The sequence below is a fragment of the Pan paniscus genome, chromosome 2 (assembly GCF_029289425.2).
Source record: "Pan paniscus chromosome 2, NHGRI_mPanPan1-v2.0_pri, whole genome shotgun sequence".
Taxonomy (NCBI): Eukaryota; Metazoa; Chordata; class Mammalia; order Primates; family Hominidae; genus Pan; species Pan paniscus.
This window is the reverse complement of record NC_085926.1, coordinates 188256806-188284492: the sequence shown is the minus strand read 5'-3', so window position 1 is coordinate 188284492 and position 27687 is coordinate 188256806. Positions and strand designations below refer to the sequence as shown.

Genomic DNA, 27687 nt, shown 5'->3' with positions numbered 1-27687 from the left:
AAAAAAATATTAATAGGCCTGTGTCAAGAACACACAGGAGCTAGCTTAAGCAGTCTCTATTGATCAAACATTTAATAATTTGAGTATCAAAACAATAATGATTAGAGTGGATTAAACATTGAATTAAAGAAAATCTATAATTCTATAATAATAGTCAGAAATGGAAAACTACTAAAAAATTGTACACATAACTCTTTAAGAGAGAGACCGTATGGCCTTGCTTTCTGAGGAACATCCTGACCTCATGATTAATGGCGCTCACTTTTGTTCTCAAAAGTGTACCAATTTGGAAAATAAATTATATATCATATCACTAAAAAACAAGCTCCTTAGTTTGTATTAGTAAATTGGCGAATAGAGGGAAAGAACTGAATATTCATCCTATCCTTTCAGGCTAACTTGAACAGACTCCAGTGAAGGGGCAAAGGCTTTTTTACAGAAGAATTTCTATGAAAGATGCAGATGCAATAGAATTAGAAAGTTCTCTTTCTACAAATCTTTATGAAAGCATTAGCGCAGATAAGAATTATCAATTGTTAAAACTATCATGTATACGGTTGATGAGGAATATGGTATTCCCATAGTTTCACAATAACACTACATTGATTACTTGTTTTTATTAATGAAATATATATATGTATTTCTTTATTATGGATTAATATATGAATATATAAAATACTGCAATTTGAAATGGTAGAGCCACTGACAGCTTGCACCCATGTGCCTGGAAAAGCTGCAGACACTCAATGCAACCCTGGATATATAAACTCCACCTATTAATCCATATTAAATCTATATATTATATATCCATATATTATATATCCGTATATTACATATATATCCATTTATATATATTCCATATATATATGTATATATATTCTCTGTGTGTATATATACATACACACACGCACAGAAAAATTGAGGGGTAAGCTCACCAACTTTCTAATCCAGTGAACAATTTTAGCATTTAAACTAAGAGTAAATCAACCACGTATTAGGTCTCCAGGTATGCTGTCACATCATCTATGTTGTATTCTACAAACTATTTAGCTTGATTCCATCTAGTCTTTAGATTTAAACTTCCATTACTGAAAATACAAGGCATTGAGAAATTAAGCTACATGACATCCCCAGACAAATCCAGAAGATGGAACAAAGTGTACAAAAACTGGTCCTGCTGTTTTAACAAGTCAAGATCAGTGGGAAAAAAGTGTAACTTGATTAAGAGAGACTTAAGGGACTTAACAAAATGAAAGGCAGATCCTTGTTTTGACAAAGTACCTGTGCAGAATGTTTTTAAATGTTTGAAGAAATTTAAACATAGACTAGGTATTAGATGTGAAATGTATTGCTTACCATAAATCAGAGGTAGTTAAATAAGAAAAAACGTAAATATAAAGCAACATATGAAATGATCTCTTCAAAAAGATACATATTTATATGAATGTGTCTTTATGGGTATGTGCATCAATGGAGAATATGTGGGAGGCTGTGTAGAGATTCAATAAAGTTTTAGGAGTAGTGATGTCCCAGGTAGAGAGAATATGGTGATGATGTTGCCTTGGTATTTAAATAAGATATATTTTTGAATCTTTGTGTTTTTTACACAAAGATTTTACAATGCACATATACAGATTTTATAATAATGAAAGGTAATTTTAATTTAAAAATTTGATCTTAGAAAGAAAGTAGTTAATGAAGGGGTGGATAAATAGCATTGTCCAATTTTTAAAATTTTTTCTTTTCTTATATTGCAATTAGTAGCCATGCCTAAATAGTAGCACCCAGTATTTAGTGAGCTATTTTAATGTTTCAATCTAATAATCTTACCTGTATATGCCTTTGGATTATATCACTTTTTTCTTTCTTGCCCTGTTACATCACAACCTGTCAATAATTACAGCTTCATCATTTAATATTTGTTTTGTTGTTCACTAGTTGCCATACAAAGCATAGTCTTCTTTATGCTTTATTTTGGGAAGCGTCATTAAATTACAATGAATTAGAAATGAATGTTTCAAATAAATTAAAAAAACAAATCTTGACATTCCTCCCATCACATACAAAATGTTTTAATTGAGAAAAAAATTCAAAACAGTCACACATATCCATTATCATCATGGTTCTCTGAAATATTTTCTTATACAAATGAAATATTTAAAATGGAAAAATTACATTTTAAAAATCTAATTAACTAATTATTTTTGTCCTGCCTTTCCCCACAAGGATTTCAAGAGACATTGGAATACATAAAGCATGACAGACAATAGAATATAAAATAAAAATGGGAATAAATGTTAAAAACAAATATTGAGAGTAACAACACAAAATTAATTTTAAAATGCATAGAACAATGATCAAATAACTAATGAGTATGATTTACAAATATTTTTAATGTCAATTACACAGTTAATAAAAATGAGATAGTTAAATCAATTGCTGTTAATTCTCCAACTAGATTGGAACTGCTTCAGAGAATACTGTTAAAGATACTCTGGGAAGTAATAAACAGCAATCTCGAAACGTTAATTCATGTAGTAGGAATCATAATCTCATTTTCACATCATTCTTTGTTCTTTAAATTTGAAACACTTATTTCAAGGTCTTTAGAAATTCACAACTTAATTTCTTTTTTTTCAAAGAACTAATTTCTGGGTGAGTTGATATTCTTTTCAGGTACTGCAAGGGTACCGTAAAGGTACTAATGTTATTAATGTGACTGACAAGTAATTAGAAAACTGGAAATTAAATTTTACAAACATTTTTAAAATCGCTACAATTAAAAAAATTCAAGATGGTTACATTATGAATATGAATGAAATGTCATTAGCGACTTCGTTAAATGTATATGTAATTCTATATTTTCCCCAAAACCCACATTTTATGAAGAATATTTATTTATTTATTTATTTTTGTTTTTTGAGATGGAGTCTCGCTCTGTTGCCAGACTGGAGTGCAATGGTGCCATCTCCGCTCACTGCAACCTCCACCTCCTGGGTTCAAACGATTCTCCTGTCTCAGCCTCCCGAGTAGCTGGGACTACAGGCGCCACCACCACGCCCGGCTAATTTTTGTATTTTTAGTAGAGACGGGGTTTCACCATGTTAGCCAGGATGGTCTCGGTCTCTTGACCTCGTGATCCACCCGCCTTGGCCTCCCAAAGTGCGGGGATTACAGACGCGAGCTACCGTGCCCAGCCGCAACATTGATTTTTTAAGTAAAGTCGTGAACGTTTATTTATTTATATCAAAATATATTTGTTGAATTTTGCCATATGTCTAATATATTGCTTGGTGCTGATGATTCAGTGGTGTGTGGGCACTTGAATTGATGAATTTTAACATACTATATTACAATAGTATTTGGATGTTTAATCAATAAATGAGTAAATTCTCTGGTTGAGCTATTCTGTAGTCTAATCATTTGGCAATATATCAGCAAAGCTAGAATAGTGGTGAAATAATATAGAGATCCCTTATGTTGTTAGTGAGGTAGAAAGTCACCACGAGCGCCAGTATCAATTTAGCATTTGCCTTTGACATTTGGGGGTTGGGGGGCAGCTCTTGTCTTTAACTCTCACCAGTGGCTGGTATACGAAGTTGTTATTTCCTTTTTCTGTTTTAATATAATCAGAGTAATGGTAGGCATTGATATACTAGTTTGAATTTAAAAGAATAATCTTCCTCAAAATTATCAAATAATTCACCCACTTGTTAAAAGTACAAAAAGTGAACCAAAAGCCAGGGAGAAAAGTAAGTTTCTTCATCTCTTCAAAGATTAGGGTCCCTGGCCTCTTTGGAAATTGCTTTCTGTTTAAGTATCATTTCATTTTAATATTACTATGTCATACTCTCTAATAGCTATATAGAAATCACAAACAAATATTTCTACATCCTAGCAGACTTATCTTAAAATATAGGGAAAGTGTGTGCATAAGGTGGAAGGTTAGCAGAGAGAATGACGGGAAAATATAAGAGTAATAGAAAGAAAAAGTATAGGAGAATCAAACATTTTGATTAAGCTAGCAATTAATTTAATTCAATTTGAATTCTAAATAACTGTTCCTGGATTGACTTACTATTTTATCAATGTAACCATACTGATTGATTAAATCATATGCAAACACACACTGAGACGTGCATTTTACACCCTTGTGTCTACAGCATACATTTTGGCCGTCTCTGTGCGAGGGGCTGAGTATGACTTGGCCATGGAAACACCCGCGGCTGAATAGGCTTTCCTCAAGGAGTAAGGATAGTTTCTCTCAGGTCCAACATCTGTTTGAAAGAAATATAAAAATAAGTAGAACTCAGTGAACTTGGGAAAATTATAAAATACCATTTTATATGTTCTTCTTCAAAAGGAGCAAGAATATAGATACTCAAAGAAGGTATCATTTTGGAACTCTAAGAAGAATCCTAGAAGACAATTTAAGATTTTCATTCTGAAAGTTTCTTTTAGGTTTAAAATTCAGCCAAGTAGATTTCCTGTTATTTTTTTTTTCTTCATCAGGAGAGGTATTCCCTTAGTTTTTTAGGTGATATTTTTAGAAGCCCAACATAACATGTTAAATTCTTTAAAAAGAAGTATTTGGCTGGATCTTAGTCCACTTCTCAGTTTAACACTAAATATACATTTAGTTGAGTAGGTGAAGATTTATATGCATGTATAATTGTAATACATCAAAAAATATATATATATAGAAAATTCACAACTACAACCATGTCCAATATTCAAATGTATAATAGTTATTTTAATGTATTACAATTATATGTATATCTACATATATGCATATAATTATAAAGGTATAATTGTATATATAGACACACATATATGTATAATTCTAATATACATATACATGTGTGCATATATATATACATGTGTGCATATATACATACATATACATGTGTGTATATACATACATATACGTGTGTATATATACATATACATGTGTGTATATATACATACATATACATGTGTGTATATACATACATATACATGTGTATATATACATACATATACATGGGTGTATATATACATACATATACATGGGTGTATTCCTACCTGTTACCATTAAAAATTCCAATTACCATTAAAAATTCCAATTGTTCAAGGGCAACTGAATTATAATACTCAAACATTATTACCAAGTTAGTGTTATATTAATTGAAAAAATCCACAACTACAACTATGTCCAATATTCAAATGTACAATAGTTATTTTGATGTATTACAATTATACATATATGTATACATAGACATATATGCATATACATATGTGTATATGTGTATACATACGTACTATGTATACGTATATATACAAGGGTATATATACAGTATGTATATATAGTATATATACTATATGTATATAGTATATATACATATATAGTATATATACAGTATGTATATGTGTGTATATATTATATATGTATAATTGTAATACATCAAGATAACTATTATACATTTGAATATTGGACATGCTTGTAGTTGTGGATTTTATTTTTCAATTAATATAGAACTAACTGGGTAATAATGTTTGAGTATTACAATTCAGTTGCCCTTGTACAATTGGAATTTTTAATGGCAATAGGTAGGAATTCAAATAAATAACATTTTTTTCTTTGAAATTTGTTTCCACTGGATTGGGAAAAATGATAGTGGAGGCAAGGAAATTTGCTATTTTATTTTATTCTTACCTTTAAAAAGATATAAGCAGCAGGTGAGAACAGCTCCAGCCAAAAAGCAACCCAGAGACCCAGCCATTCCGAGCCAACAGGACCAACCAAATTTATATTGGATACCAAGAAATACATTGTGCAAAACCAAAGTAGAACGTTCCACATACACATCAACAGCATACCACACAGAGCCAATGATTCCTGGGGTACCTGAAAGAAAGGGAGGATGCTACAAATAATAGGGGACATTTTCTGAATTTAAATCCAAAAATACCTGCTTACTACCCAAAATGGCTGGCGTCATTCAGAGAGGTAAAAACAGTAACATGGATTCATGGGCGACCCAAACTTTGGACACTTCTTATGTCTCTTCCTTTTGCCTTCCATCTTGTATCTTTTTTAAATTTTATCTCAGTGTATACATAAAGAAAATGCAAAAATGAAATAACGCAGTGCTTATCTGTGTAAATCGAAATTCACTGTTATGGTCTTCTTTGATTTTCCTGTCTTTCCAATGCCATGTTAGTATTGTATAAAGGAAAATACTGAAACAAAACCAAACAAAACAGAAAAAGAATGTAGTCTAACACAAACAGCATAGAGCATATGTTCATTCTGTAATGATTTTTAAATTGTGAGTAAATATCATTAGGAGTATTTAATGCTCCCTGTACCCCCTTTTGAAGCTATGCCAGCTACGTAATCAGCACCCATGTGAAAACTGTTTTTAAAGTCACTGATTTCAGTGTCTTGAGGTCAAACACAAATAATTGAAGTAAAAAGTGTTTTTACTTTCAAATAAATCTTTATCTACTACCCCCACACCATATAAGAATGGACCAAGAAATGTTATTCCCTTTAAATACATCTCCACAGATTAGCTTCTCTGACAATTAACTGGTTTGAAATGACGCCACTAGTGTCCTGTTATTTTAAAGGTATAAATTGCATGTCGAAGCCTAGATGCAATAAGAAATGTGGTGAGTTGGAGGACAAAACACTGAATTAAAAGAGTGTTTTTAAAATATGTACTTTCCACATGCTCAATGCCTAGCAGAAGGCAATTAGAAGAAATCAGTAATCTATATGTTGTCTAAGTCTGCTTGAGTTGGATTTTCAGTTATTTACTTGTAAATGTATGCTTACTGATATCCTGAAGCTGTATCAACGTTAGTGTTAAGATCTTGCCCGCCAACACCCAAATAACTGGATCCTGCTTTTCCTTCATTTCAAAGTTCTGCTACTCTGTGCTAAGTTAGATGCATGTGTTCACAAACAATCTCTTCAGATTACTTTCCAGAGTTGTTTTACTGTCTAATGAGAGAAATATTTGTCTTTCCCAAATCTAAAAAAATAAAATAAAATATGTAGTCTCCAAAAAATTTTACATTTTTTTCCCTAGAGAGTCTGTGATATCTACTTAAATCACTATGTAACTGTATTCTTCTCCTAATTGTTTAATGTAAGAACTTTAAGAAGGAGCAGATAGGCCGGGCATATTGGCTCACGCCTGTAATCCCAGCGCTTTGGGAGGCCGAGGTGGGCGGATCACGAGGTCAAGAGATCGAGACCATCCTGGCGAACATGGTGAAACCCCTTCTCTACTAAAAATACAAAAAGTAGCCAGGCGTGGTGGCGGGCGCCTGCAGTCCCAGCTACTTGGGAGGCTGAGACAGGAGAATGGCGTGAACCCAGGAGGTGGAGCTTGCAGTGAGCCGAGATCACGCCACTGCACTCCAGCCTGGGCGACAGAGCGAGACTCCGTCTCGAAAAAAAAAAAAGCCAGATAATAAACACATAACCTTTAGAAAACGCAGTATATATTGCAATAGCATTGCTATAATGCCATTATCTGCAGTTTTCAGTTAGAAATTCCTTTTCTAAAACTTCAAAACAGATTACAGACTTTAAAAATAAATTTTATAGCACACTAATTCTAAAGTTTCCAAAGCTTAGGACATGCTTTCTCTTTCAATTTAGTTATTTATTCAGTCATTCCTATCAGGATTTTCTTCAGTGACTTATTTTTTAAATGCTATTTGTTTTGTTGTTTTACGTAAGATGGGTTATTTACTGATGATGCCTCAAAAATATTCTCGAACAAAATTATATAACCGTAAATAATTAGATTAAATATTGTTTAAATCTGTTAAATGAAATACATTGTATGTTAAGAAGTTCTATGCTGTCAGTAGGTGGGATAATGAAATAAATGACTTACAGAAGGGACGAATTCTAAATTTTTGTAACTTTATAATACGATCTGAGGATTATTAGGACGTTGACTTAACATTTCTGTGTCAAAAGTCAGGGAGGCCCAAGTTCTGAGCATATAAAAGGTTAGGCAGTCAGCTAAGAGTTTGCTGTGCCCACATTGCATCTTCACCATAGCAATTCAGGCTACATGTTACTACCTTAGCTTCATGCCCCTTTGCAGATCAGGAAACAGAGACATGGGTGAAGATATCACACATACATATCTACAAGTGTTTTTAGTTCCAAACTCCATATCGATGTACTACCCCACACTGCCTGGTCAGGCTCCCACTTATATTCGCTTTGTTAGCAGACAAGATTTTTCCTGCTAACAGACAAGAAGAAGACATTATGTTGCAAAAGAAGAGGACTAAGCTTTGAAGTTGAAGACAGACCTGAATAAAGTATCATTTTTGCTGTTTCACTAATAAATACTACTTAAAGTGCTTTTTGATGTGTTGTTTATTAGTCACGCTTGACTAATAAATATGCTTGACTAGTCTTCAGAACTTCAATTATTTATCTGCATCTTAAGTGAGGATAACAATATGATCTGTTTATTGTTACATTTATGAACAAATGGGTTAGTACATGGGACAAGTTTAACATAGGACTTGGCACAATTGTTAGTTTACTGTTAAAAAGAATTGGTGGAGTTGGTGGTGGTGGGTACAGGTAAGGAGGTAGAAGTTTGGGGCTTACTTTAGGATTTTAACTTTAATAATAATCACAAGATAAATTATTTTAAAAATTGAAGTTATGTAACTTTTTAAATGGCCAAAACATAGTTTTAGAGCTTTTTTTTTCTTTATTTCCTTTTTTTTTTTTTTTTTTTTTTTTCCGTGAGTCGGAGTCTTGCTCTGTCGCCCAGGCTGGAGTGCAGTGGCGCGATCTCTGCTCACTGCAACCTCCGCCTCCTGGGTTCGAGCGATTCTCCTGCCTCAGCCCCGCCGAGTAGCTGGGACTACAGGCGTGCACCACCATGCCTGGATTTGTATTTTTAGTGGAGATAGGGTTTCACCATGATGGCCAGCTGGTTTCAAACTCCTGGCCTCAAGTGATCTGCCTGCCTTGGCCTCCCAAAGTGCTGGGATTATGGGCATAAGCCACCACACCCGGCCTGAGAGCTTCATATTTTGTTCTGAGATATTAACAAAAGACTAATTAGCTGACTTCAAAGCTAAAGTATGCAGGGCTGGTAGAAGTGACCTTTAGTTTTTCAATCTAGAAAAGGAAGCCACATATAATCCGAAAATGAGCAGCTTCAGCACAACACTCTCCTTCACCTCAAGTCCATAGCAGAGTCTCCCTACCCCTGTTGCTAGTCCAGCCAGACCAGTACCTGCTATTAGTAATGTGGTTCCAGCAACAAAGCAGATGCGGACTTTAATGTACGGCTCATCAGGGAGGAATTTCACGCAGTCAAGACCAAGGAGCAGGGTGAGAAATCCAAACCCAGCTAGAATATCTGCAGTAATCATCAACGCTCGAGTTACCACCAGCTTCACTGGAAGACCAGGGCATATGGTTAAAGCAGAGTCAGAAGAAGGAACCATATTAACTCACAGAGACATAGCAAAAAAACCAGACAAGTAGGTAACATTAACACACCCCTCCGGTAAAAGTCAGACTTTGTATGAACTTGAACATAAGTACCCCTAATGTTTTCATAAAACTAAAAAATATGAGATTATTGACATTATTGCTTGTTCAACCACAGTTCACTACTTAGTTCTGTTGTTGGTATACTAGCAGAGAGCATCCTGGTAGATAGTGGAAACTAAATAAATGTTTTCCTTTTTGCCTCCTACTCTGGAAAATGTCTCATTCACAAATATTGTAGCCGATTGCTGAATCGAAGGTAGCATATCTGTCCTACAAAAATTTCTTAATAAATATTGAATAAACAATCACTTTAATTGTTTTTTATTTAAAAATAATAATTGGCTAAAATTTGACACAGGGAAGCAGAATAAAATATTTCAAGACTTCTTTTTGCCAGTTCAGGATAGAAGAAGCCATAAGGAGATCTTTAGAAGAAGGAGAGTTAGTTTGTGCTATTAAGTAGAAGGTAATTTCTGGAAATTAGATCATTTTCTCTTTCAGCTATTTAAATCGTGACTCTTCTTGGCCAATATTACATATTAAGCCTTCAACCTTGCATTGTCAAATGACCATATTTTAAAGCTACAGACAATAAGAATATATGGTAGACAGTCCAGGAAAGAAAAGATCAGGAAGATGAAAGTGGAACAGTAGCAATCATCTTCTGCAGTAGAAGCATCTTCAACTGTGAAAGCCTCCAGAACTCTGAGTTATAGTTATGCTGAGCTCAACTTAGGGAAATCATATCTCAAATAGAAGATTAATTAACTGAAATCAGAACTATTACTGTTCTAGCTGGCTGATGGATAAGGGTAATAAAATTTATTCCTTTTATGGTACAGCAATTATGTTTTATCTTCATATTGATCTGGGGTTTCCTTGTATTTTAAATAATTTTTATCCAATGGTAGGTAACCTTAGGGCTTATTTGGAAATATGTTGCTTGCAAAAATGCAGCCAATATTCCTTAACTTAAAATAAAAATATTATGACTCATCTGAGAGAGAAAATCAATGCATAAAATCAGTCCCTACCTCATTAGTAGGTAAACATACTATCTATAATTATCTTAATATATATGAATATTTGTCTCTAAAACAGAATTCATAAGATCTCAAAATTTAGCATCATTTCAGAAAATTTAAATGTTCCAAATCTAAGACTCATTTTTCTCAAAATTTAGGGAGGATAAAAATAGGTAACCTATTAGATAGTACCACTATTTCAAGATATCTTCTTGATCACTACATAGCATACACAAGTAGGCCTCCTACTCAGGGCCCTCAGCCAAAAGGTTCTTGTTCTTTGGATGGCCTCCCTTGAAATTTCCCAAGTACCCTTTTGAAACCTAGGACTATCTGGGACCAGCTATACCATCAGGATAGGGTGGTCTGAACTCATCCAAACTCTCGTGGGCCTAGATCTTCTTCCCTTCGGAACTCTCCAACTCCTATCCTACATGTAGGGTATCTGAAGAGCCTATGGGGTGGACCAGGGACCCCATGGCCAGCCTGGCTCCAGGAGGGGAGTTCTGAAAGAAGATAAGTCATGCTGGCCAGTGAGAAATTTCTTTTTCTGGGATCATGTGAGATTTGACTGCCAGAATGGTGTTAATATGCTGATTTGTGGGGACTCAAATTATCTATATCAACTGGAGCCGTGACAAACATATTTGTCTGGATTAAACAACCTAAGTATACAGGACAGTGGGAAGAGTAATCTAATTGTAGTTGTATGAAAGATAGCAAAAAGTAAAAATAAAATCCTACTTCCTCACATGTAACATCCTAACCAAGAGGGTATAAATATGTCATTTTCCTAGAGTACATTTTTATCTCTGCTGTCTTTAAACATGATAGAATTTTTTAAAGAAAAGTAATGGGTCTTTAGTGTATTATTTGAAAGTAATAGGTTAAAAAAGGGAAAAATGTGATAGCATAGGTCAAAGATGAAAAAGGAACATATTAAATATAAACAGTGGTTTTCTCTATGTAGTGAGCTTATGAGTGATTATATTTTCTTCTTGCATAAATGTATATAGCAGTATTTAAAAGTTTTAAATTTTTTTTAATTTTTCATTTTCTTATCAGCTTATGAATTAAAATCCATTTTAATGAATTTTTAGCATAGACAAAATGTCCATTCCTATTCAGCAAATAGTGTTTCTTTGTAGGTAGAACTAGGTTAGCACAGAGAGGGGAAAAGAAAAAGAATTAAGAAAATCCTTTTTAACAAAAATAAAACAAAGACCTTATGAACTATGTTTTTAAAAATGTTCCACGCACCCAACTTTTAAATAGCAGATGAAGAATTTTAGAGTGCTGCTGTGTTTAAGTGCTTTCCTCTGGACTGAAATAGAGGTTCAGGGGAAAAGTCACATTCCAAGGGCTTAATTTTTTATTTATCTTGAGAAAAGAGGTTGCCTTATGGTGCCATCACCCATCATTTGCTTTGAAAGAGACTAAAACCACTTTGCTTTCATAACAGAACAGATGTTTCTTAGCAGGGTTCGATGTTCTTATAAATAAACAAATAAACACTATGGAGAAGGATTGAGAGAATCAACAGTAAGATTTTTAAATTTAAGACATTTCTTTATTCATAGCAACATGGGCTCTGCTGACATGTAACTATAATTTATTTATTTATTATTTTATTTTTGAGATGGAGTCTTGCTCTGTCTCCCAGGCTGGAGTGCAGTGGTGTGATCTCGGCTCACTGTAACCTCTGCCTTCTGGGTTCAAGTGATTCTCCTGCCTCAGTCTCCTGACTAGCAGGAACTACAGGCTCCCACCACCATGATGAGCTAACTTTTTTTGGTAATTTTATTAGGGATGGGGTTTCACCATGTTGGCCAGGCTGGTTTCGAACTCCTGACCTCCAGTGATCCACCCACCTTGGCCTCCCAAAGTGCTAGGATTACAAGTGTGAGCCACTGCACCTGGCTTTAACTATAATTTAAAGCTAAAAGTAAGGAAGATAAGGGAGCCAGCTTCAATATTGCCTGTAACAGTGTGTCACATGTGTTGGTTTTTTCTTCCACTGATCCCCATAGTCTATGTCTCTCTCTCTGGCTGTCTGCCTCTTTCTGCCTCTGCCACTCTCTCTTTCTTAGCTAACCTTCAACTGAAATAACTGTAAACTTTCTATTTGAACTAAGTCATAGCTTAAAACATCTCTGAAATGCTTTCCCCCTAACCCGTCCAGTTTAATAATGAAATTACAGCACCCTAAAGAATTTATTTCGATTAAAAAACCATTTACTGTAAGCCTGCTGCGTATGAAGCACTATGCCTGGCCCTCTGAGGGACAGCAGAGATGAATAAGATAATATTTTTCCCTCAACGAATTTACAAATTTATGAGAAAAGAGAAAATGTGCTGAAGTATATATTTCAATTCACATTTCCGAGATGAGCTCAATTTCTAACCATTACAAACTGGACCGAACCTTAATATAGTACAATAGAAAACAAAGCACAAAATGGAAACCTGAACTCAGTTTTCTGTCCCTTTCCCTTCCTGGCAAGCAGTGAGCTCTAAGGCATACGTACAGGGATGCTCCGCAAGTATGGAATCGTACTCATCACAGGTGCGAATCCCATCAAAAGCATTTGTGACGCATTCCCACCAGAGGCCTCGGCATTTTGTGCTCACCTAGATGTTAGAGAAGACACCGTGTGAAACAATTCATGCAGGCACAGTTCAGTTCCCCTTGATCAAAAAGAGAAGTTGGTGGTTGTGTTTGATAGCAAAGTAAGTGGTTACACATGTGATCAGAACTTCATTTACAACAAACAATGCATATTAGAATATTTTCCCTTAAGCACTGACAATTGAAGACTTTCTGGGCCAGGAAATGAATCCACTTCCTCATGAAGGGTGGGGGTAGAGAAATAAGTCACGTCTGGAAGAGATAAAACCAGAAATAAATATATTTAAATATCTGTGGCTGCTTCCACCATTGAGTTATGGTTATGGAAAAACATCATTTCATGTCACTGTGCTGACATTTACTCACCAAAAAAATATATATATATATAACAATAGATGATAACTGTTGACACCTTGAGTCTATTAAAAATATATATTGTTTCTTTATCACGAATACGAGTTCCATGAAGAAAAATATTATCTTTATATATGAAGTTTATAAATATAAAATAATTAGCAAAGAAAACCAATAAATGAAAAGATGCCAATAAATAAAATATATAAAGGCCCCAAGTCTTATTTATTGCTCCAATGATATATTATAAATGCTTAAGCTATGTAAAGGATGTAAGCAGATTGAGCATTAATTTCATACAACTTGACGACTGTAATCCATTTTTACTTGGAAATGATGTGCAGGTGACTCTAAGAATCCACTTAGAGCTAGAAGGTACCAGTTCCCTGAACCTTCTCATACTTTATCTACAAACCATAAGTCACAATAGATTTCTTAGAATCGTAAACATGCCAACAGAAAATAGTTTCAGGTGTTCTTGATAGAGCTCACGCATATGGAACAGAGCTAATACAATTGTTTCCTCTGACCCAGTTATGGATTCAAATTACCTTCTGTATCTGGGAATAGTTTAGTAAAGTTTAACTATGAATTATCTTGGAAAATAAAAACTTAATTTTTTCCCCAAGAAAGAATAAATAACAGAGCAGGGTGGGATGAGGAATGCAAAGGAGGGGGTTAAATTGCTGTGGGGAGAAAAAAAAACATAAGAGCACTTTGCTTTGGAAAATAAAATAATATTCAGGAATACATGCACTATGAAACTCTCTGCCCCATGCTGTTTTTTGAGGCCGTGTTATGTGCCAAATAAAATTCTACTGCTTGCAACTTCATCGCGATTCTGAATGTTTTACCTCTATTACTACTTTATACGTAAAATACTTATAGTTGGTAATAATTATTCAATGCAGAGTCTATACCATAAAGCAGTTACTATTTAGCATATTATTATTTTTCTTATTTCTTAAGGGACGTTAAGAGATATTATTTATCATCCATTTTACAAATGAGGAAATTGGGGCACAGGAAAGTTAAGTAATAACCCCAAGAAAGCATAGTTAATGGAGGAGATAGGACTCAAACACAGCAGTGTGTGGGTGTGCTCCTGAGCATTGCAGTGTGTTTAAAACCCATTCTTTATGATCCAACAAATCTCACTACTGGGCATTTATTCAAAGGAAAGGAAATCAGTATGTGCGCACCTCCATGCTCTTTGTGGCACTATTCACAATAGCCAAGACATGGAATCAACCTAGATATCCAACCACAGAGCAATGGGTAAATACAATATGGTATATATACACAATGGAATACTATTTAACAATTTAAAAAATGAAATTCTTTTATTTAAGTCAGCATGGATGGAACTGAATAATGTTAAATGAAATAAGCCAGGAATAGAAAGTTAAACATTGCATATTTTTACTCATATGTGGAAGCTATAAGAAGTTGATCTCGGTCGGGCACGGTGGCTCACGCCTGTAATCCCAGCACTTTGGGAGGCTGAGGCGGACGGATCAAGAGGTCAGGAGATCGGGATCATCCTGGCTAAAATGGGGAAACCCCGTCTCTACTAAAAATACAAAAATTAGCTAGGCGTGGTGGTGCGTGCCTGTAATCCCAGCCACTCGGGAGGCTGAGGCAGGAGCATCGCTTGAACCAGGGAGTCGGATGTTGCAGTGAGCCGAGATCGCGCCACTGCACTGCAGCCTGGCGACAGAGCGAGATTCCGTCTAAACAAACAAACAGAAAAAAAACCACGAGGTAAAAAATAAGACAGAGGATACTGAAGGCTGGGAAGGGTAGGGGCCAGGGAACAAGGAGAGATTTGTTAAGAGATACAAAATTGCAGCTAGATAAGAGGAATAAGTTCCAGTGTTCTATACCAGTGGTCTTCAACCTTTTTGGCACCAGGGACCGGTTTCGTGCAAGACAATTTTTCCATGGAACCAGTGGGTAGGGGGTTGGGGATGCTTTTGGATGAAACTGTTCCAGCTCAGATCATCAGGCATTAGGTGCCTGTAAGGAGCATGCAAGTTAGAACCCTCGCATGTGCAGTTCACAACAGGGTTTGCACTCCTATGAGAATCGAATACTGCCGCTGATCCGACAGAAGGTGGAGCTTCTGTCCACCATTAGGCGGTAATGCTCACTTGCTCACTGCTCACCTCCCACTGCACAGCCCAGTTACTAACAGGCCACGGACTAGTATTGGTCTGTGGCCTGGGGGTTGTGGACCCCTGTTCTATAGCACTCTAGGATGGCTATTGTTAATAGTGATATAATTTCAAATAGCTAGAAAAAAGGATATTTAATGTTTCCAACAAAAAAAAAATGTTTGAGATGATGGGCATGCTAATTACCCTAATGGGATCACTATACATTATATGTATCAAAACATCACTATGTACCCCATTTAAGAAGATGCATATGTGCTAAAAAATTGTTTAAACAGTTACAAATGTTTAAAAACAATTTTTTTTGAGGCAGAGTCTCGCTGTTTTCCCCAGGCTGGAGTGCAATGGCGCGATCGGCTCACGGCAACCTCCACCTTCTGGGTTCAAGCGATTCTCCCGCCTCAGCCTCCCAAGTAGCTGGGATTACAGGCATGCGCCACCATGCCAGGCTACGTTTTTTTAAAAGTACTTTTAGTAGAGACGGGGTTTCCCCATGTTGGTCAGGCTGATCTCGAACTCCTGACCTCAGGTGATCCGCCCACCTCGGCCTCCCAAAGTGCTGGGATTACAGGCGTGAGGCACCGTGCCCAGCCTAAAAACATTTTTTTAAAAAGAATTCCAAATCCATTTTAAAATAAAGTAATCCAGAATTGGGTATTGGATGATAGCTTTGGGTGAAGTAAGCCCTAACTTGGATCTCATCCCAAGGCTATTATTCCGCGAACTTCATCTTGGCATGCTCCTCCTTAGGTTTAAGTTGGAAACAATTCTTGGACTTTCTGGAGGATTATCTGATCCTGTGTAACACAGAGATCAAAAAATCTAATGATAAACAGCTATCTTGTGAAATTCAACACATAAATTTCTAAATAATGTGGACATCTAAATTTATATGTGCATTACACAGAAATTAAATTTATATATGCATTAAATATTAAATATAGATTGAAACTCTTACTATCTATGTTGTAACCTTGGGGAAGATCTTACCTTTTTTGATCCTCAATCTCCTTATCTGTATACGGGAGATAATCATAGGATGGTTATAAGAATTAAAAATTACAAATACACACAATATAAATGATATGCTCAATAAATAAAAATAGTGGTAGTAAAGTGCTTAAACATCATAATGACTTGAGTAGTGGCTGTGTTAGGCTTTACTAACTAACCACTGTGAAGGTGGAGAAAGATGGAGGCCCTCAGAAAGATATGTCCACATTCTTACCACCAGTATATGATCTTATTTGGAAAAAGGATCTTTGAAAATGTAACTGAGGACCTTGAGATCATATTGGGTTATACAGGTGGGCTGACAAATTTCATTATAAGAGACATGCAGGAGAGAAACAGACAGAAAAGAAAGATGCAATGTGACCTCTGAGGCAGAGATATTGGAGGGATACAGCTACAAGTCAAGGAATGCCTACAGCCACCAGAAGCTGGAAGAGGCTAAGAACGGATTCTTCCAGAACTTTCAGGGGCAGCGCAGCCTTGCCAACTTCTTGATTGTAAGCTTCCAGCCTCCAGAACAGTGAGAGAATAAAGTTATCTTTTGTTAAGCCACCGAGTTTATGGTCATTTTTTACGGTAACTATAGGAAATTAGTATATTAGAGACAGTTTGTACAGAACTGCTATATCATAACAGAAAACAGATCTTCTCAAAGCTGACTGCCCTGTAGTGTCTTAATGAACAGGAACACGCTGCATCCAGTTCACTTTAGCTCAAGCTAGGTGATACAAGTTTGAAGGCACTGTGCTGTAAATCAGACAGTGACTCTCCATAATTTCTTACTGTATAAGCCAGCCACTGAAACAAACTAGCCTACTATGGTCATTCCTGTCATACGTGACATTATTTAGAAAGTGATCTGAAATGCATATTCAAAAATTCTTATTTTACACTAATAAGAGTATTTCCATCTTGCCAAAATAATTCAGTAGTGGTATCAGTTTCAAGGCTATTGATCATTTACCTGCAATGACCATATTTAGAAAAGCAATGAGCTCATTAGAGAAAACAAGGAATCCAATTTCATTAGGTATTAATGCTCAGGGGCACACTATTAGATGGCTTGGTATTCACACTCAGTTAAGGTACGTGAGAATAGTGGCTGTAATTAACTAAACTTCTGTGTTAATGTAGCACTCACTGGAGACACCCTTAAAGGTGCCTTTGTGCACAGAAGACAAGGTTACAATTTTTCATGTTTTTTATTATATTTAGGAATGCTCTCTGGTATGATTTATCATCTTCATTTACTTATTCCTCTGTTGTAAAATGGCTTATTAGAAACTAAAAAGCAAGCAAATCTAAATTCTTGAAAATTTTAAGACAGCGTTCTTAAAAAGCAGACTGATGTTTCAAATATTATAGTTAACCTTTCTTAAACGGTAAAAAATGCAAATGTTAAGTAATAACTTTTAATCTGACAGAGTTGTCTGAAATAGAGGATTCTAAATTTAAAATTTCTCCTTCTAACATGCAACTTATATATTAATAAATAACGTTAAAACAATGCTAATTTGTATATTGTTTCAATGAATATCTATTGTTCCCAAAAGTGAAGTTGGGTTACCTGCTAAATGGAGAGAGGTAGGTTTATTTAAGGTACGACAATAAAGTAGAAGTCACAAGCATGAGGAAAGCAAAAAATCTCTTAATTAGTTGCCAATAATGTGTAGAGATTTTACAGAGCAGTTCAGATTTCAGGGTTCCCTTAGAAACTTGGTCATTCTGGGTACCTGAACTCACCAGTCTCACAAAGCAACAACTGGCAAGAAAGGAGTGGCTGCTCCCATTTAGGTGGAGCTCAGGCTCACCAGGTTCCCCACAGATCCTACCCAGCCTGCCTCTCTCGTGAACGCTGGCTACTTGGTTCCTTAAGGCATTTGAGTTTTCTCTTCCTGGTATATACTAATTATACTAATGAGAATAACTCTCCTTGCTCTCAACCTGTCAAACTTCTACTTATTATTCAAGCCCCATTTTAAAGGCTTCTGTTTTTTCATTAGCCTCCCACCACCCAAGTCTCTCTAGCTGGCATTTATCACTTTCTACCCTGAAATCCCATGGGAATTTGTTCATATTATTATACCATTTAAAATATTGCATTATCTTTTGTATGTGCAATTATAGGCCATCTGTCATTCTTCAAACTATATTTATTAAATGCCTGTCATTTACTAGTCAACATGCCGACTATATTAATGCTGGAGATACAGCGATAATAAAGACAAACATGGCAGCTGGCTTCAAGGAGCACACAGTCTCTTACTCTTGATACATAATAGGTGCTTAATAAATGTTTATTGAGGATAAGAAAATCTCAATTTGTCAATCAATTCATATACTCTCTTTGGAAGTTTGGAGCAGAAAATGGTTATTATATGCACAGTTGCTACTTAATAAGTGCAATTTCTACTTGACTAAATAAACAAAAACAGCTAAATCCAGAAGCCAAAAAATTATGATTTAGACTGAAGAGCTTACATTGATTTGGTGTCATTCTGGACCTTGTTTACTCAACTGGCTCTGGAAAGTGTTTACCACAGTACTAAAAATGAGTAGGATGTCACTTAAAAGTGTTAGGAGACCATAGAGATGATGACTCTTCCCAGTTGAGTTACAGTGACATAAATTAGTTCCTTAATCCTGGGATTTCTTATTCTGGACTCTATAGCAGTCTCCCATTAAGACTTCTCTAACCTAGTCTTCCCCAGTTTCTCTTTTGTTATCAATCTTGAAATATAAGCAGCAACAATTTTGCCTGCCTTGTCTTTCTATATATCTTTTGAGAATTAGAAACACTAAAAAATACTTGAGAATTAGAGACATTCAACAATGTTCGGCATTTATCTCTTCTCTAGTAACATAGGAAATTATGTCTGTGTGTGTGTCTATCTATCTATCTATCTATCTATCTATCTATCTATCTATCTATCTATGTATCTATCTACAGAGAGAGAGAAAGAGTAAATATACACAGCAGATTTTGTAAATGTTTATTGTTGGTTAACTGCTATCAAGATTATTTTTTGTCAATATGCATTAAGATTATAAATGTACAGACAACTAAAAGAAAATAAGCTATTAAGATGTATTATTTTAAAAAACCACCTTGCATATACAAATTGTAAGAATTTATAATTTTCACACCACTTTACTATACATGTGCTAGTATATTTTAACCTTGAAGATGTGACTTTCCTACTTAGATACCTACTTAGTACTTACTTAGATATATTTATTAAGATGCAAAAGTTTTAATAATATTGTAGTAAATAACATTTGACTACTAAAATCGGAAACATTTTCAATTTTAACATAAAATGCATTTAAATTTTCCAACCAAGACTCTGAACATTTTACTTTTACATTTTATATTATATTTTTTACTATCCCAGGGCCTAAATGGAGTCAATACAGGCCTTAATAAAGATGAGGGAGCAAGACTAAAATAATCATAATCAATGTTGCCTTTTCTTTTTACTTTATATTCTACATTTATAAGATATGAAAGAAAAACATGACTTTATTTGCTAAAATATATTTGTTTTAGTTCTGGTTATTTGTGGAGCACTGGCTAAAGGCATAAATCATAAGAAATGGGGTAATGCCAACTTAGTAGAAAAATAAAATTTTGTGCTCTTCACAGGTATATGACCTACGTTATGTATCTGAACTTTCTAAATATTTTCATTTTAACATTTTTAAATGGTTACATACATTAAAATGTCTTCCTTTTAAAAGTATGGCATTACAACTTTGTAATGATTATTGCCCAGTGATAAAGATCACAATTTATCTTGAGTAAATTATTACAAATTATCAATTTCTTTTTTCTCTCTGTTTTCTTTATTTCTCTCTTTAAAGCACTAAGCAAAAAGCCACATTCTCTAGTCCAGAATATACTCTTCATCAACCTTATTAGATATCCCAAGAATCAGATTTGTATTCCAATTTTATTTTTAAAAGTGAACCAAATACATATCCTGAAAATATTTACATTGTAGCATGATATGAAATCTTGCTTTAAGAAAATGATCGTTTCATTACAGACATACTTCTTATTTAAGGTTCAATGTGAGATTTTCAATAATCACCTCATATTATATCATTAATATATTCACTCTTTCAACAGGTATGCTAAGTGTGTTACTAGCTGCTCTCTCAACTCCTGTGAGCAAATGCATCATGAGTTCACATTAATGTACATCAGTGCTAGGTACTTAGGAAATCATGAGATAAATAAGAGAACATTTGTAGCCTCAAACATCTGCTGAAAGAGTTTGAAATCAATTGGAAAGTTTAAAAATGGATATAATCAACAGGCATGCTGGATATAATAATTTTATTATTTACTTTATGTTTAAAAGAATTGTAATATTAATGCAAATAGAAATCCCAAAAGAGAACCTGATTATACAGATAAAATAAATACTAATGTAAGCAACTTTGTTTTGAGGTAATAAAATTTTAATCATACTAGTGCTCAGTATATAGCAGGTTCTCAATAAATAATTAACAAAGATGAACTGAAAATGAAATCTTCTTGTGAAAACACTTTTTCCTTTTTATAATTGAGAGATCAGTAACTACTGTGTGAAGAAATTATCCATTTCAGTGTAAATAATTAAGAATTACATATCTTGTAGTTAACATATTAACAATGTTATTATCTCAATTTATTTTCTTTGTAAATGTGAGCATTTGATAAATAACCTTCATTATTTGACTTATTATCTGTCTTATTTCCCTGGTCAGACAAAAAGGAAATAGATGTAAATATAAAAATGGGTGGCCAGGCATGCTGGCTCACACCTGTAATCCCAGCACTTTGGGAGGACGAGGTGGGTGGATCACCTGAGGTCAGGAGTTCAAGATGAGCCTGGCCAATATGGTGAAACCCCGTCTCTACAAAAAATGCAAAAAAATTAGCCGGGCGTGATGGTGCTTGCCTGTAGTCCCGGCTACTCAGGAGGCTGAGGCAGGAGAATCGCTTGAACTCAGGAGGTGGAGGCTGCAGTGAGCCAAGATCATGCCACTGCACTCCAGCTTGGGCGACAAAAAAGAGATTCTGATTAAAAAAAAAAAAAAAAAAAGGCAAATGACAGCTTTAGAGAAGTAAACAAAATTTCTCCAAGAGAAGCAATACCAAAAATAGGAATAGAATTTAAATCTTATATTTCTCTGTTCAGCGAACATTACGCAAAATGTCATCTCCTTCTCCAGAACAAAAACAAACCAATAAACTGCAAATAGACAATAATATATCTAATATTTATTGGCTGATTCATATCTGCCTGCTGCTGTGGCAAATGCTTTAGATACACAAGCTCATTTAATTCTAACAAGAAACTTATGATGTGTGTATTATTATTCTCTCATTACTGAATAGGAAATGTGGTTTATAGCTATTTAAGAGTCTGTCTAAATTCATACAGCCACTGCCTGGTAAGGTGGGATTTAACCTCAGATCCCTCTGATATAAAGTTAAATCTATAAACTTCTCCATTGTAAAGAATTGTGTTCCTACCTCTAAGTATTGTATAATAAGCTAAGCAGAAAAAAATAGTAGGATGGTTCAGGGACATTGCTCCATGAAGGTTTCTGTATAGATACTAATTTTCATTCATTTAAACTCTTGGTGAGTAACATCACCACCCCTCCAATTGCCCCAGATCAGAAAAGCAGATTTCAACTTTGACTGTGTCTCTTCATCACCTACTTCCCCACATGCAGTCAATTATAACTCTCATCAATTTGACATTTTTAGAGCCTCCCTTATTTCATATTTCTTCATGCTTGCTGTCACTGAAGTACAGACCACTATTGTTTCCCTTCTGGTCTATAACAAAAGTCTCCTAGTTGTTCTCCCCATACCTCATTTTACCCTTCCAATCTCTCCCCACAGATAGCCAGAATGATTAATCTTTCTAAAATACATGTACATATTGTTTACAGCGACAAACCCTTGCCTATGGTATAAGATCTATATTTTACATGCTATGCAAAACTCTTAATGACCCAACCCCTGTATTCTTTTCTCTAAACTGGAAATTCTTACTATGATGAAATATACAAAATACCGCAAACATACAACGCTCTTGTACCTTGATCTCAGTTCCTGCCGTTTCCTGAGCTTGGAATACTCTCTACTTCTCCTGCTTCACTCACTTGTTCTTCAAGTCCTAGTTTAGATATCTCTTCTTTTGGGTAGCTTTCACTGGTTATCCAAGACCAAGTGAGCCACTCGCTTAGGGTTTTCATTATCATAGTGTGTGCTACATGGTGCTATAACTGTCGGTTCACCTATTTGTCCCACTCACTACACTGGCAGTAGCCTAGGGAGGCTCCAGGTCTCATCCTACTTCATAACCATGTACCCACCATGGTGCCAAGTATACAGAAGTTGTCAAAGATTATTTGTGAAATGACAAAAGGTAGAAAGAAAAGAGAGAGAAATGAAGGGGTAAAGAGATGAAGGAGAAAGAGAAAGAAAGAAAAAGAAGGATATAGGAGGGAAAGAGAGAGAGTTAAGAAAAGGGAGGAAAAGAGAGAGGGGGAATAAAGAAGAGGAAGGAAGGAACAAGGAAATGAAGGAAAAAGAGAAGTTGGAATGAAGGAAGGGAGAGTGTATGAAGCTACAGAAAAATGGAGGATCCTTCCACTGGATTCCCAATGGAAATGTCTGGAGAAGTGCCAGACACCACCAGTCCATTAGTGAGTGTCCAACTCTCTGAAGTTTCAGACAGTCATGGAGACATGATGTTAAAAAAAAAAAAAAAAAGACTGAAAAGGACCTTAGAAACAACTGAGTTCAACTATACAATTGAAAAAACTGAGCCAAAGACAAGAAATGTGACTTGCTTAATAGAAGGCAGTTAATAAGGGTTAAGATGCAAACATACGCTTGAAAAATCTCAAAACCCAAATTCTCTTCTCCCTATCAGTCTTCTCAGAGACACAAATGAATCAATAATGACAAGAGCAGGATGGTAGCTGAGGGCCTCTAGTCACTGATGTAGGGTTGTGCACATCGTAATTCTGTGTGCTATTTTCTTTCCTAACATTTTTACCTAATACGAAGAACTTCATTTGAGATAGGTAGAGTGTGGTAGGCAAAAAGAATATCTGAGCTTTTTCTGCCTCCTGCTTTGTGTTACCCACTTTACTTCTCTAACAAGCCCTGAGCTTTTCCTCACTTTGCACTTTTGCCACTCTGTCCCCTTATCTGAAAGGCCCCTGCTGCCATTTCTACAATTTGAAATGCTTTACATCGTTTCAAGGCTTTGCTCAAATGCCTTTTCTTTCATGAGACCTGCTTCGATGGCCCTGATAGGAAGTAATCATCGCATATTTTCTTCCCCAATGATACTTCATTTATTTCTTGCTCAAAATATGAATTTATTTATGCTTTTTATTATAGTTTCATGTGTATCTTTGTTTTCCCCTCATTAAATGTGCACTCCTGAGAGGCAGGAGCAGTTTTTGCTTTATCTTTGTCTCTTCTAGTAGGAGTAGCATCATTCCTTTTATATGATAAAATTGTATATATTTTTATACTGAATTGAACCACAAAACTCTTCTTCTAACTCCCGTGCCAACATCATCCAAATATACTAAGAAAAAAAAAAACTGGAAAAGTATAATACTCCTTCTTATTTAAATTGTCTATTGGTATTCCTTTTTTTTCTTAAAAAATCAAAACAAAACAAAACACTTGTTTCATTGACTTTTGTCCAACAATGGATTAAAGTGAGCTGCTGTGGTGGTTCACTCCTATAATCCCAGTACTTTAGGAGGCCGAGGCAAGAGGATCACTTGAGGCCTGGAGTTGGAGACCAGCCTAGAGAACAGAGAAAGTCCTTGTTCTTACAAAAAATTTTTAAAATTAGCCAGTTGTGGGGACATGCACCTGTAGGCCTAGCTACTAGGGAGGCTGAGGTGGGGGGATGACTTGAGCCTAGAAGTTTGAATCTGCGGTGCGATATGGTCGCACCAGTACACTCTATCCTGGGTGACAGCGTGAGACCATATCTATAAAAAAATAAAAATAAAAACATAAAGTGAGTTGTTATATGGACCAAAGGTGATATATAAATGAGGATGGGGGCAAGAAAAGAGAAGAGCAATTGAGCTAGTATCAGAACCTTCAAATTTGTGGAAAATATAAGTTTCTATCCTGGCCTGTTGAAGTAGCAATTATTATAAGAGATTATTGTCTCTTTAAAAATATTGACAAGTAAAGAGATTGTTGAAAGAGAAGGGGGCCGGATTTGTTACAGGGTTCTTCTTCTTCTTCTTTTTTTTTTAAGACGGAGTCTCGCTCTGTCACCCAGGCTGGAGTGCAGTGGCACAATCTCGGCTCAGTGCAACCTCCGCCTCCCTAGTTCAAGCGATTCTCCTGCCTCAGCCTCCTGAGTAGCTGGGACTACAGGCGCCTGCCACCACACCCAGCCAATTTTTGTATTTTTGTTAGAGATGGGGTTTCACTATGTCGGCCAGGATGGTCTCAATCTCTTGACCTGTGATCTGCCCGCCTCGGCCTTCCAAAGTATTGGGATTACAGGCATAAGCCACCATGCCCAGCCTCTTCCTTTAAATGTGAAGGCTTCTTGGGAATATTATAGCAATACATTTTAAGTATGGGAAATAAGAAGGAAGCTAAGAAATATTAACTATTTTTCAAGGTTAGCAAGGGTTTACTTGAGGTGTGTAACCTGGACTGCTCATTCCATTCGTTTTAACTAGAAGTATTCTTTCATGGGACAGATGGCAAATTGGTTGGTTATACTAAAATGAAAGAAGACACTTTAAATTCCAGGACTCTCAATCTCTCTCTCAGCAACGTTTGACCCTTTCTAAAACTATTTCTTATCAAATGAAGTTAGCAATTATGTCAGCTTAAGCAGAAAGACTTTTAAATTGTTTTAGAAAATATTTTAACAATGCCCCTAGATGGGATTTTACATTTTTTTTTGCATTTTAAAAAACATAATTATAATTGTGCTCAAGTTAAACATATTTCTGTATTCATCACCTACCACTGGCCATCTAGATAATGGCAAACTAATGACAGCAGAACGTTTTATCTGCACTTTTCCCTGAGCACTGTTCAAAGGGCACTTATTTCATTCTCTGCATATATTCATGGCCAGATAAAATGCATCACTGGGCTCACTTATAGCAGACATCCTTTACAGTAGTTCAATTCTATCACAATTTTTGGAAATGTAATTTTCTAGCATTAAAGAGGTATTCCTAACTCCATTGGTTTTGAAATGCCATGTTCAAGTCAGAGGCAAATTAAAAGCAAGAAAAAGTGAGCAGCAAAAATAATGCACAGCAAAATAGAATCATTATTACTTTCCATTTGGAACTCCAATTTGAGAGTTTAATAAAGAAAATTAGAAGAAAAATATATAAACTCAGTCGAGTATCTTTCTTAAACTTTATAGAGGTGACATTATAGCATTTGCTAGGGTAAATTGTTCCCTTCAGGATGCACATTAAAAAGCAAATTGTTTTGCTATATACTCCTTTTTTTGAGCTCTTGAAATATTGTTTCTTTTTCTTACCTGTGTTTTCCTAAGCCTCATTAATGAACAGCAGCTAATTCTGAAGATTTGATTTTTTACTCAGTTCTGCCTCTCTCAGATTCCTATGGCCACAGGTAATGGTTTTGAACTTCAAAATTACTTCTTTCTGAGCTTCTCCAGTGAGAAAAATAAAATCCTCAAATGTGAACCCACTCACTCATCTTTTGAATAGTAGTCAGTTCCCTAGAGCAACTCATTTTAAGGGAGGATTTAAATCCATGCCTGTCCCCCGTACATTGGGATGCACTGGAAAGACATTTTCTCCCTCAACATTTTTTCTTTTACTTGGAAATCATTAAGATTATGTTTTTTCCTCTTGCATGTTAATTGGGTAGGTTTTGCATGCCTTGCATTTTCTTTCTCAACGTTTTAGATTATTAATACTCCTTAAAAAAATCTATCACACTATTCTTAATGCTGTCATCAAGAGTAAAAAATTTATCTTAGAAAAAAGGGTGGTACTGAAATGTTACTCAATATGATATATGCAGCAATGGAAGACGTGAATTTCTGAAGGTCTCAGTAGCAGAGATCACTTAATTACCCTTGTGGAAATTTATCCTTGTGAAAAAAGGAGGAACTATTTAGTAACTTCGTCTGTTTAATGGGATAACAAGACCTACCTCATAAATTAACTATGAGGATTAAATGAGCTAATAATGTAACGACTCAATAAATAGTCAGTCCATGTTGCCTATTTTTGGTATCATTAGCCTTAGTAAAGATACTGAATGTTGTACATGGCAGTTGGGACTTAGCGAAAATTTGGGCTGGCCTGGATCATGAAAAGAAGCTGCTATCTTCTTACCTCCAGAGAGTCATCAGCATTCACCATCCAACAGTCAGTCCAGGTGGCCACAATCAAAAACCCAGCAGAGAAAAAGGCAAAGAAGCAAGCGATGTATTGAAGAAGATCCCTCATTGTGGCAAGCAGCCCATCCAGATGGCAACATGGGCAGACACCAGCCCTGGCCCCACTTAAGTGGCGGGTGTCAGTCTTCTGTGTTTCTGGTACCTGGCAATGTGAAAATACTGGTCTTTTACTTTTTCTCACACCCTGCTGCAGGTGTCTTGAGTTGCAGTAAGAATAATACAAACAGGCTGTAACCAACAGTGGGGTCCTGGAGGTCATTATCCGAAGCAACCAGCCTCCAATCAGAAGGCAGGTCAGTGCAAGGGCTGAGTGTGTTTCGGGTGGGGGAGAGAGGGGTTCTGTAACGTTTTCCGACCCAACTGTGGGCTAGTGGTGGTCACCAGACCAAGTGCCAGTGCCAAGACGGGGAAAGCAGGAAGGGTCCCACCCCATGCTGGAACCTGTAAACTGATCTTTCTTAGGCCCTCTAGGGAGAGTGAGCTA

The 27687-nt window shown here is 35.6% G+C and overlaps 1 protein-coding gene across 1 annotated transcript; it reads right to left on the bottom strand.

Moving 5' to 3' along the window:
• Positions 1-1687: 1687 nt before the first annotated feature.
• On the bottom strand, positions 1688-27462 carry CLDN16 (claudin 16). Its single transcript, XM_034957892.2, has 5 exons — positions 27139-27462; positions 13092-13194; positions 9276-9440; positions 5696-5887; positions 1688-4277 (listed from the first exon to the last, which is right to left on the bottom strand). The coding sequence occupies exons 1-5, from the start codon at positions 27460-27462 to the stop codon at positions 4144-4146; spliced, it is 918 nt and encodes a 305-aa protein (XP_034813783.2). The 3' UTR covers positions 1688-4143.
• Between the last annotated feature and the right edge of the window lie 225 nt (positions 27463-27687).